Source organism: Podarcis muralis, chromosome 12 (genome assembly GCF_964188315.1).
Source record: "Podarcis muralis chromosome 12, rPodMur119.hap1.1, whole genome shotgun sequence".
Classification (NCBI taxonomy): Eukaryota; Metazoa; Chordata; class Lepidosauria; order Squamata; family Lacertidae; genus Podarcis; species Podarcis muralis.
Genome location: NC_135666.1, coordinates 21,056,943 through 21,069,727, shown reverse-complemented (window position 1 = coordinate 21,069,727; position 12,785 = coordinate 21,056,943). Strand labels below are relative to the sequence as shown.

General features: G+C 38.6%; 1 protein-coding gene across 3 annotated transcripts in view; it reads left to right on the top strand.

Annotated features, from left to right (window-relative positions):
* Positions 1 to 12,785, top strand: part of WAC (WW domain containing adaptor with coiled-coil) — a 44,575-nt gene that overhangs the window by 18,815 nt on the left and 12,975 nt on the right. For all 3 annotated transcript variants that reach the window (XM_028751401.2, XM_028751402.2, XM_028751403.2), the window contains 5 exons: positions 7,102 to 7,208; positions 7,879 to 7,994; positions 8,071 to 8,183; positions 9,878 to 10,195; positions 11,469 to 11,714. In XM_028751401.2, the coding sequence (XP_028607234.2) occupies positions 7,102 to 7,208; positions 7,879 to 7,994; positions 8,071 to 8,183; positions 9,878 to 10,195; positions 11,469 to 11,714 (900 nt within the window). The remainder of the gene's footprint in view (positions 1 to 7,101; positions 7,209 to 7,878; positions 7,995 to 8,070; positions 8,184 to 9,877; positions 10,196 to 11,468; positions 11,715 to 12,785) is intronic.

Genomic DNA, 12,785 nt, shown 5'->3' with positions numbered 1-12,785 from the left:
ATTTGGGAAGGCTAAACTCTAAAAGATCTAGTTGCTCTTTACACCAGGGGTGGCTAATCTGTAGCCCTCCAAATGTTGGACTCCAACCCCCATCTGCCACAACAAGCATGTTCAGGGGTTGGGGCTGATGGGAATTGTAGTTCCACAACATCTTAAGGGTCAAAGGTTCTCCACGTCTGCTTTACATAGTTTAAGATGTGATAGTATTGGAAAACATCACTTCCTCCCTCATCCAACCATTCACATTGGTTAGAATTAATACTGTTGTACCTTTTAAGGCCACAGAAACATAATACAGACATTGAGCTTAATTATTATATATGATAGTAGTCCTTACCTATTTTATTGGCACCAATAAATCTCTTGCAGCTAAGGCTGTGATAGGGGAGTGATACTGGATTTATTTTCTAACAAGAATTTGAATACTGTACATGCAGATTAAAGATAATACAGAACCAGAAAGAGGTTTGCTTGAAATATATTTCAGTGTACGAAGAGGAACAATTTCCTTTTCCTATTTGAACATGCTGCTTTGTAGCTAATAAAAATAATCACAGTTTATGTATGTGGTATTAAAGCATAGCTTGGGCTGGCTTGCTCTTCTCGTCCTTTCATATGGCTGGAAGGTAGGTCTTCTGTTAAGTTTTGATTCACTTGCAAAGAATTTTGGTTTTGTGTTACATATGAATTGAGGATTGTGGTTTTCAGCTAACAGTGATTACCAGTGTTCTGGCAATTAGCTACAAAACCATAAATGACTTGGGGCCTTTATACCTGAAGAAGCACCCTGGAAGCATTGATGGAGAGCTTCTGACCCTTGTTAGCATCCCATCTTTGTGTGTTGCACATAGTGTGATGTGGGAGAGAGGTGCTCTTGTGGCACCCTGCTTGTAGAACGTCTGTTTCACTTATATTTGACTGGCATTAGTCTTGTTTTCATTTCGGCACCAGGTTAAACTTGGTTATTTGCTTAAGCTTTAGTAATTGTTAATCTCACTGATTAATTTGCATTGACTGTTACTTGTATGTTAAAATTATTTATTTTATCAACTCCCGGTTCATTGTTGGCTTTATTACAAGATTGGTTTATCCTGCCCTGAAATTGTCGGATAGAGGACATATTATTTGATGTAAACTGTGGTGCTTAGCTCATACTTGATCTAAAGCCAAGATTATTTGAAAGTGAAACTAAGCTCTGCAGAAGACTTCCTGACCCTGCAGAAGGAGCAGAGAAGTCCATGGACCTGATCGTTTCCCCTTGGTTGGTGGAGGTTCATGCATATAATGCTGAACCATGGTTTAGCATTTTATGCAAACCGGGCTTATATTTTGAGTAGCAGTAGAGCTTCTACTTCATAATGGATCTTAATCTATGGTTTGCTGCTTTAAAATGCTTTTCCTGGAATTCTATTGCTTCTTAGGCATTGCTATTTTGTCCTAGTCTTGCAAATGCATAATTTTTCCAGTATGTCCGATACTGGACAGTTTGCCGCTAGACAATCAGGGCTTTGCAGCTCAGTACAACATTAGAAATGCTAGAAGTTGATGGTTTCGAATAAAGAAAGAAATAGGCAGTTTTCAGGTAAAATATTGCATACTCTCATTTTGTAAGGCTATGGCACTCCTGGTTCTCAGTCTTAGGTGTGAAGCCTGCTGCATCTACATCATGGAGGTGTTTGGCTTCCTAAAATAAAGCTTAAAAGAGGAGTTATTTCTTTTCCAGAAACTAGTTATGTCTGCACCTTTACAGAAGGTGTGTCCAGTGGTATGTGCAAATGAGATTTCTGTTCTAGACCAGCCATTGTTCCTGCCTTGATGGCTGTTGTTAATTGTTTTACCCAGAATCCAATAGCTGGATGAAATGGGTGTTAATCAGGGTTTGGGTGACATTGCATCAATCAATCTGGTGTGATGCATAAGACCCCGACCTTTTTCACTTTGCAAACCTAAAATTTCAGGGGTCTTGATCAGGGGTCAGCAACCTTTTTCAGCAGGGGGTCAGTCCACTGCCCCTCAGACCTTGTGGGGGGCCGGACTATATTTTGAAGGGAAAAAAAGCATGAACAAATTCCTATGCCCCACAAATAACCCAGAGATGCATTTTAAATAAAAGGACACATTCTACTCATGTAAAAACACCAGGCAGGCCCCACAAATAACCCAGAGATGCATTTTAAATAAAAGGACACATTCTACTCATGTAAAAACACCAGGCAGGCCCCACAAATAACCCAGAGATGCATTTTAAATAAAAGGACACATTCTACTCATGTAAAAACACCAGGCAGGCCCCACAAATAACCCAGAGATGCATTTTAAATGAAAGGAGTTCTGTAGCATAGACACTGTGAGATTGGTGCTATCTAGTGTGTTCCTGCTGTCTTGAGAGATTATAACGGGTTCCCTCAAACTTTGTCACACTAGAGCAGTGGTTTTCAACCAGTGTGCCATGGCACCCTGGGGTGCCTTGAATGATGGTCAGGGGTGCCACGGCCAACACTAGCCTGTCCCTCCCCCCCCCATGCGCTCTCGCGTCTCTGCCTTCCAAAGGCTTGCACAGCTGTTTGTTGCAGCAGCCCTGGCTACAAGCTCCCCAGGCAAATAGTGCCTCGGGGGCTGGCCAGGGGTGCTGGTTGTCAGGAGTAAGCAAGCAAGCGGACAGATAAGTCCCAGGCCCCTGTGGGGCAATGTGAGGAGACGTCTGTCTCTGGGGCAGGGGCGCAGCGGCTCAGAGACCAGGGACGGTAGCAGCAGCTTCCTGGAGGACTCCCAAGGAGAGGGAAGAGGCGCAGAGGCTGAGGGAATACTTCACAAGGGAGGGTCTTCTAAAAAGGATGAGAGGCTGCTAGCTCTGCAGGCAAGGGGTGACATAACTGGACACCTGAGCCCCATAGGGGTGCCGCCGAAAGAATATAGTTGGTCAAAGGAGCTGTGGACTCAAAAAGGTTGAAAACCTCTGCACTAGAGGTTAACTGTGCCAGCTCGCTCCCCTTCAGTTGCTATGGAGAGTGTTAGATGCTTTCCCTATCAGAACAGACAGGGTTAAGAGCACTTTGGGCAGAAAGATTGTATAGTCTTCTAGATGAGGAGTTTCTTGCTTTTTTTTTTATGAAGGCACTAGAGTTTTAGGATCTGTATTAGAGCAATTACTGTCTATCCTCCAGGACCTCAAAAGCCAGTGGGATGTTTCCAAATGCAACAGCAAAAGAACCCGTTGGTTCCTCTAGAGAGTGCCAGTCAAATTTGAATTGCCTCATGAGTTTTCATGAGGATGTAAGGTTTCTTTTAATGCCTCTGTGATATTTATATTTGGAAGCATTTTTTAAGTGTAGCAAGACAGAGTCCCAGTTTGCTCTTCTGAATAGCTGCAGTCCATAATAGGTGAATGAATAAATTTACATTGTGAATTATTGAGGAGTTTGAAGGGTTTCCCTAAAGGGTGGCCTTGCAGTTACCTTGCTAAGTAAAAATTAAAGATGCGCTTGTTTTTATCCCAGCTTTCATGAGGCTTCTGTCTTATCCATTTCAGTGGCATAATCACCTCTCTTTTTACCAGAGTTTCAGTTCCCTGGCTAAAGGAACTCCTGGAATAATAATAACAATAATAATTCAATTTATTTCCTGCCCTTCATCATCAGGTTCCAGGGTGAGTTCGAACAATTTTAAATTCAATTTTAAAACAGTATATTTTGGTATATACTGTATATACTTGGCATAGGGCTTAATTCTCTATATTGTATGTGTAATACACCTTTTAATTATATATTATGCTGAAATCCTAAGAAGGAATGAGAAAACTCACTCCCGTTAGTGAATGGGCTTGACTGTATCAGGTGTGTACACCAAGGGGGGAGGGGATTATGTTTGTTGCTTGCAGAGAGCACAGAGTGTTTTCTGTTGTACCTTATCAGATAGCGACTTGGTATTCTCTTAATATTTTCCTCAATATTAAGGAATGTGCTTGGTAAATGAAATCTGGAATTCACAGTGTCCAGCTTGTTTTCTGGGTCTTCATGCCTTGATTACTTCATCTTAGTATTGTGAGCTTCTTAAATCCATATGTTGTATTTTAGCAAAAGTAGAGACTGGTGGCATGAACCTGTTAATAGGCAAGCTTCCTGTAGAAAGGCTTTCCTGTTGAAGAGCTTCTGGACTGTTGCCTCTTTTTCTCCTGTTTTGTCTAGTGGAGCCTTTCTTACATTGATTTAAATCAGGGTTTCTGAACTTCTGAGTTCATTGTCTCCTTGTTGATCAACCCACACTTCAATTGTTAGGAATGTAAAGGAAATAAAGTAAAGGAATAACAGTATATATTCAACTTTTATTAGTTACCCATCACTATTACTAGGAATATCAAATGTAAGAAAATGAAATAGAACAAGTGAAAAGAACTATGAAACCATGCCATTCTGTACATGCCCTTTATTTCTGAGCTTAATAGTTTCTCTTTTTTTTTTTTGCTCTGTACCATGTAAACTTACGTTACACCCCTGAGAGTGCTGTTAGACTCAGGTCCTGCTTGCATGCTTCCCACAAGCATCTGCTTGGCCACTGTGAGAACAGGATGCTGGACTACATGGATCATTTCCCTGATCCAGCAGGTTGTTATGTTCTTATTGCCCTTTACGACCCCATGGTCTTTATTCACACCCTGCATCGTCCCATTTACCCCAGGAGGTCAATATAAACTGCTTTGAGAAACCCAGAATTAAATTACAGGGTGGAATTGCCCTGTTTTTCCTCTTCCCCACCCCTAGAGTTTCACATTCCTATTACATATTTATTTATAAATTTATTCATAAAATGTTTGTTAAAAGTATGTATCAAACTTGAACTTTTCACGTCAAGAGCAAATTTGATATCCTTTTGATTCAGTGAGTGCGCAACACATTATCATCTTTATATGCTAGCAAATGAAACTTGCATTTTGCTAATATGAGCAGAGGTTTCCCAAATCCAAGTCTGATTCAAATCTATAGATAAGTGCTTGAATTCTACCAGGGTGAATTGATGTAAAATAAATAATGATTTAAATCAGCAAGAGAAAAAGTTGGAGTTCCCACAGATATGGCATATATTTCTTAAAACGTAATGGTGTTTTATTTTACAACTAACAATAGTTACTGTATTTATCTGTGTATAAGACCGTCAATCTCCCCAAAAAAGCTCAACAAGATTGGGTGCAGTAAATATATTGGTGCTTTGAATATTTAATAAAAAAAGCGAAGTTGCTCTGTTTGAAGTTAAAATATTGATTTCTTAATTTTGGGTTCAAAAAAATAGGGGTTGTCTTATACATGGGGGCATCTTATACATGAGAAGATATGGTATTTTCTTACAACCAGGCCTTTCATCTATTTATTTCATGTTATACATCTTACAGACTTTTTTTAAAAAAAACAACAACAACCCCTATATAGTTCAAAATATTGCTGTACAAGTCTCTCCTATGACTGGCAGCCATGACAATTGATTAAGTACATCAGATTATTTTTATTTTCTTTCTAGTTATGCTCCGTTATATTTCACTTTGCCTTGGCTTTGCAACCCTTTGGTTGCAAAGTAGCAACCAAAAATGAAATACCAGTGACTGATAATTACTGGCAGACTAGAGCAGTTTATATTCACAAGGTGATGGTGGTTATATTGAGCTGGTACAGTGTAAGGGCAGTATTCTACCAACTTCTCCATCAGCATAAGATTTGCCACTAGCACAATGAGACTTCGCCCATCCCCCTCTATGCACACCCCACCACCCCACCATTTCCCTGAATCTGCTCTGGGGGGTTGGGGAAAATCTAGAACAGATTTAAAGGGGTGTATGAGAAGGGGGAGAGTTCTTCTGTGCAAGCAGACAGCTTTGTGCTGATGAAACTACTTAGCACTAAATTGAATACAATCCTAAGTATTCATATGTGAGAAATGATCAAATTGGTTCTTTTACATAAAAGTCCTTTGGCTCAAATGTATCTCATAGAGGGTCTTGGTTTGGCTTAGAGATTAACTGTAGTGCTTATATCTAGATATTTAATATTAACTTATTTAAAAGAAACATTGGCTGAACTCCAACACCATGTGAGTTGGCATCTGCAATCTGACTACCCCTTCCTCTACTGTCTGCCTGCACTGTCTGCCTGCAGTGCCCCACCCACCTGCTCTAGAGGTTTGAACAAGGCATAGTGTCAGGGGTTAGCTGCAGAGGGAAGAGAGAAAAGGAAAATTGTGTTGTGCAAGCAGAAGTCTGTAACGTTGGCAGATACACAACTGAATATCACCCTTAGTGTATATATACTTAAAAAGCAACACACACCATTTTTATACACCCTAATTCTCACAGCCCAGCATCTGTGAGTCTGTCTTTGAACTTATATTGCAGCGGTGGTCTTTAAGGCATACTTAATATTCTACATTTGACTCCCAGATTTTATAATGCTCCGATTTTAGATTGTTCTAGTGGTGAATGTGTTGACCTACATTTATGCTAACTTTTAGCTTTCAGAATAGCAATGGCCTGGTCATTTTGAAGTACACATAGTATTTTCTCATTTGGAGGGATTTTTGTACAAATAAGTTGTCTAGCAGTATTTCATGGATTGTTGTAATTTAGCTGTCATTGTGGTGATAGGATTACTTTTGAATTAGGTGCTCACATTTTGAGTGAGAAAAATGCAATTTCCTACCTTTATAGTAATTGCGGTTTTTTGGATAATGATGTATACTTCAGCACTCTGGATCATGTGAAAATGCCCTACTTTGAAATCTCTGTAAATAGGTAGTCTCAGATATTATTATGTATGAAAAACTGACTTAAATGGATTTTAAATGCCTTAATATAGATATAGGTTGAACAGTAAGTTGCTCTTTGTGTCTTGTAGAAGTTTGAGTCATATTTAGGTAAAATCGTTTCTTTTCATTGGTTATATAGCAACTTTACAGGCTAATCCTATTTAGCTGAGCTAACAGAGCCATGTATAATTTTTAAGGGAACAGGAAGCACTTGTACAAATCAATACATATCAGGATTATAATCTGCTACATGATATAGTAAGCATTTTTACTTGTATCTGAAAATTAATATAAACTTTTAATTTTATTTTTTAGGGACCAGTTATTCTCCACAAGAAAATTCTCATAACCATAGTGCTCTTCATAGCTCAAATTCACACTCTTCTAATCCTAGCAATAATCCAAGTAAAACATCAGATGCAGTAAGTATCTATGGTGAATTATGCAACTTTGTTTTACTTTATTTAACCCACAGTGCATTCTCTGGCTAATTTTCAATTAATGCAAATTATTAGAGCAAGACTGGTCAGACTGTGTTCCACATTCAGTATTTGAGTTCATAGCACGTAATATGAGTGATAAATACACATTTCAGAAAGCTATTCTCTTGCATATTGCTTTGAACCCATTGTTTCTTCAAGTCTGTTATGGCAGTAGGTTTAAAAACTCTGGCAAATAGAACATCCATGAAGGAAGATGTAGGTGTACTGTTGGAAATATTTTTACCCATTGCAGATGTAACATTGGTGTGTGTTTAGGGAGTAGACTATGGGATTGTGCATTCTGTCCCTTGGTTTGTCTGATTGAATGTTCAATTCCAATTTAAAGAAATTTGGACAATCCCAGATTCCTTTCCACAACAAACCAAGGTAGGTGGGAAGGCATGCACAAAAACATGATTCAGTGCTGGAAGCCTAGTTGGCATTGTCTGCACTGACCTTAAATCTCTATGAACACAAGGGTTCCTCTTACTAAATTAAAGTATATGTTAAAGGACAAACTGGAAAGAGGGGCGGTGGTTTTTTTGGGTTTTTTTTTTTTGAGTATAATATATTAAGCTGATTCCATCACTTTTGCCCTCCCTCCCCTAAGTCCTATGATTCTGCAGATGACTGGTCTGAGCACATTAGTTCTTCTGGCAAAAAGTACTACTATAACTGCCGAACAGAAGTTTCCCAGTGGGAAAAACCAAAAGAATGGCTTGAAAGGTAAGCACTAATATAATAGGTGAAATGCAGTGTTGTACACTTGATATGATTTAACTGTTTGCTTTTTCCTCTCCAGAGAGCAGAGACAAAAAGAAGCAAGCAAAATATCTGTCAACAGTTTCCCAAAAGACAGAGATTACAGGAGAGAGGTGATGCAGGCAACTGCTGCTAGTGGGTTTGCTAGTGGAAGTATGTATGTTTTAATACAATAAAAAAAATCTGCCTATCCATTTTCTATGCTTTGTCAGTAATTGCACATCAAAACAAATTTTACAGATATGCCAAACTTTATATGTGTTTTCTTGATGTACTTGTGCCCGCTTCTTGGATATACACTGAAATGGTTCCTGTGATTTATTTTATGAGCATGAATTGTACTCACAGCCCTTGCACAAAGCACCATAAATTGGTGCTTTTCCCCTTTCCCTTAATGACAAGTTCACCAGCATGTCTAAAGTTCTCTGTTTGGGTTGAGAATCAAAGTTGCTTTGTGTATTTATTAATTTCAAAAACGGGTCAGTTTAGGAATTGTTCTAAATATTGCACATTCAACCTTTCTCATGAATTTCAAGCACAATTGTAATATCAGTATTAAAGCATACTGAAGATGAAGCCTTTCGTTTTTATATTAAAAATATTCTCCTATGTCCCTTTACAACTTCAATGTTGTATACTGTAGGTTTGAATACAAATGCTTCTGAGTTTTCAAACTTGGAGTAATTAATTTAGAGATGTGTCATTAGTTTTTATTATTTCATGTTGGAATACTAGATGCAAGTGTGTTTAGCTTCCTATAACCCTTGAAGGCAGTAATGTCATTGCTTCTCAAGAATATTTTAGCAGCTTGTCCCCAGAAATGGTAGTTCCACCTCCCTCAGAAGGTGAGGGGGGCCTGGGAGAGGGCAATCTTTGTGGCAGCCCCTCTTTCCTCCCCACAGTTGCATTTGGTTTCTTCACTATGTCGCTTTTTGCAAATGTTGAAGATACATCTCATTACCCTAGCCTTTTAACACCTGAGATGTGCGTTTCCTGTAATTGGAATCTGTTTTAACTTTTCAAATTTATTAAGAAGTGTTCAGATTGGGCTGTTCCTCTTGCAAAAGTCTCAGGCAGGAGCACATAATTGTGTGAGGTAGACTGCTTCTCAGTTTTTTCCTCCTGCCTAGGACAGAGCTCTCACTATTTTGTTGGCTGTTAGTCAGCAGAGTACTCTTTAACTCCTTTCTTTGTTATTCTTTGTTACTTAGTAATCTTCCTCTTCTTTAGTTGTAGGATACTTTTTCCTGTCTTTGTTACTGTTTGGTGTCTGTCCATTTTTTTTTTACTGTTTGGTTTCTGTCCTTTTATTTGTCCTCCACTGAGGTAAAAACAACAACCTTTGTCTCCTTGCTAAATATCTTTTGCTATTCTATGCTCAGTGTTTTACTTCTGTTTAATTCTTTACTTCTGGTCTTTGTTTCTTGTTGCTGGCCATTGCCGTTTTGGCGTTGCCTTTGACACCTAAGAACTGTGTTTTTGACCCACTCAATTCCTGTGATTGGAATCTGTTTTAACTGTTTTTAATTTTATATTGTTGTAACCCCCCCCCCCGACCTATTGGTAATAAATTTAACAACAACAACAAATAATAATAATAATAATAGAATTTGGTACTGAAGCATTCAAACCTTTGTAGTGTGGCATTTGTAGATATAATATGAATATTAGAAAAGTTAAGTACATCACAGCATTGAGTATTTTATGAAATAATGTTCATTCTTCACAATTGGAGCTAGAATAGGATTAAAGTTCAGTAAATGCAGATATATTTACTTGGTCAGTATTGGAGCTCTAATTTGGTCTTTTCCGTTTCTCATTGCAACATTGTGAATGATAAACAAAAGTGGAAGAGAAGCATTCCAGTGATGCCGCTAATATGCTCCCACAGAATATTTTGTCTCAGACAAGCAGACACAACGACAGAGACTACAGACTGCCAAGAACAGAGACTCACAGTAGTTCGACCCCAGTACAGCATCCCATCAAAACAGTGGTTCACCCATCTACTACCCCAAGTTCTGTTCCACCTAGTCCATTTTCTCTACAGTCTGACCACCAGCCAAAGAAATCGTTTGATGCAAATGGAGCATCTTCCTTATCAAAACTGCCTACACCCACCTCTTCCATCCCTTCACAGAAAACAGAGAGAAAAAGTTTGTCAGGTAAAAACGTTTTTGGCTTCTCCATGTTGTTACGTCAGATGACTATAGAATACACAACCTTTAGAGCTGTAGCCTGCTTGCTCTATGCAGATGAGTTGAGGTTTACATTAACCATGAATTTTAAACCTACAGCTCCAGCTCATATATTTGGTTGTCACCTAATGACATGTGTTGCTATTTTTATTTTCTTTGACATGACATTTTCAGTGATTTACTCATTTTTTTATATCTGAAAAGTATGCTTAAACATCAAATTGCTTCAAGCCTTTTCAGGAAAGCATAAGTGGTATAACTGGCTTGTTTGACATATTTGTGTGATTAGTATTCCTACACAGCCTCTCTGAAGCCACTGTGTTAAGTTCTTGACACCTGGCATTGAAACTTTAGAATACTGTGGGATGTATATGATTGGTGCTCTTGTGTAAGCACAAGGTGTGATCCAGCAGCAGGTGTTCATTAAGAGGGGAGAACGAGATTTTTTTGTCCAGACCCTCCCCTCCACCTGTACATACATAATTTCATTTGTGTATTCTGAAGTCTCTGATATTCTCCAACATCAGGATACCTGACCAAATAAACTCTAATTTTGAACCTGTTTGAAAACTGTGTGTCCTGTTCCTTGCTGATACCATCCAAATTATGTATGCTTACAATACTGTACAAACCCATACATTAAGGTTTGCAGGTGCCACCAAATCCAGTAAGTTTCACTTCTACAGGTAACATTGGTGGTGCTTTGCCCTTTCAGGAGTGATATAAAGACATTAGAAACAGGCTTTGGGTCTAAATTCAGGAACTGTATCAGTTACACTGTCTACATTCATTATTAGATTTTTATGTTAAATATTAATAGTTTGAGATCTAACATTAGCACAGGATGTTTGAGAGTTTGATAGATATTTTTTTCTGACAGTGCACAGAGTTTAGCAGATGCCCTAGGGGGTGCACAACATATTTCACAAGCACAACACACCCATTGAATTTGCTATGTTCTGAGAAGTAGAATGGCTGTTGCATGAGTGGGCTGCCACAAATATCACCCTTTGCTTTTACTTTGTAGCATTGTTTTTATCTCATTAACCACTTTGGAAATTCAAGTGTTCTATAATGCAGTTTTTTAAATAAAAAAACCCTTCATAATGGGAGAAATTTAAAACCAGCCACAAAATTTTGTATAATTTTGGCAAGTTTGATTTATTACTGGATTTAGAGTATGTGAAAGAATATGAGTGGGTTATGATGGAAAGAAACATAAATATCTCTGTTTCTTCAGAATCTGTGTCAATGGACAAGTCTCTATCCCACTCGTGCACAACTCCTTCCACATCATCTGCTTCTGGGCTGAATCCAGCTTCTGCACCAACTTCATCGGCTTCAACAGTTCCTGTTTCACCTGTCTCACAATCCCCAATTCCTCCATTACTTCAGGACCCAAATCTCCTTCGACAGTTACTACCTGCTCTTCAAGCCACATTGCAGCTTAACAATTCAAGTGTAGATATATCCAAAATAAATGAAGGTAAGGCAGATTGTTAATAGTTTATCCTAATACTGTATCGAACAAAGTGACTACTTATGTAGAAGTTACACTTCTACATAAGGTAGATTTAAAGTGTTAGTTTAATGCAATGACTGTATTGTGCACTTGCTTACAGAACAAATGTTACCTTTGCAAATATGTGTCCAAGCGAACATTTACTAAGGTGATGGGCAGGAAGGAAAGATTTACAGGGATGAATTAGAGACATAGAGACTGACTTGGCAAAATATGAGGGAGTGGCATTTGTAGGGGAGAATCCAGCTGGTGATTCCCTGCTATAAATGCCTGCCACTGTATTCGTGTAACATGACAAATGGGGTTGGGAACCTCCATGTTTTTCTGCCTTTTATCTTGCATGAAGCCAAGACTGGCTGTATTAATGAATTGGAAATTATTTTCAATGTACTCTTTGCATTGAGCTTAGGGGAAAGTGGGGGCAACAAATGGAACTACTTGCATTTCAGCCAGTGAAAGTTGATTAACATCTTAAATTTGATTTTAGTACAGTGCATTTTAAACTGCAGTGCTGAACTTAACCATTGAACCCAGTGTGGCATACATCTTAGTAGAACACACACAGGATTGCACTACTGCAGATCCCTGCAGATTCCTACAATTGCTGCTGCACTTACAGGAATAATGTGTACAATTCTGGTCACTGCAGCTCAAAAGATAGATCTGGAAAACGGGATATTCAGGACTTTTTAGTTATGGGGAAATGGAAAGTAGAGGAAGTCATGATAGAGAAGAATAAAAATGTGTAGACTGGAGAAAGTGGATAGAGAGAAGTTTTTCTCCCTTAACATTCAATGAAACAGAATGTTGCAAGATTCAGGACCAAAAAAACAACAGTGCCACTTCACATAATACGTAGTCTTATCCTCCATTACTTTGTCATTTAACTATCAATGGCTATTAGTCACGATGTCCATGTTCTGCCTCTACTGTTTGTGGCAGTGTACATCTGATAGAGAACAGAAACGGGGAGAGTACTGCTGCTCTCATGTGCTGCTTTTGGGCTTTCCTTAAACATCTTGTTGGACACAGAGA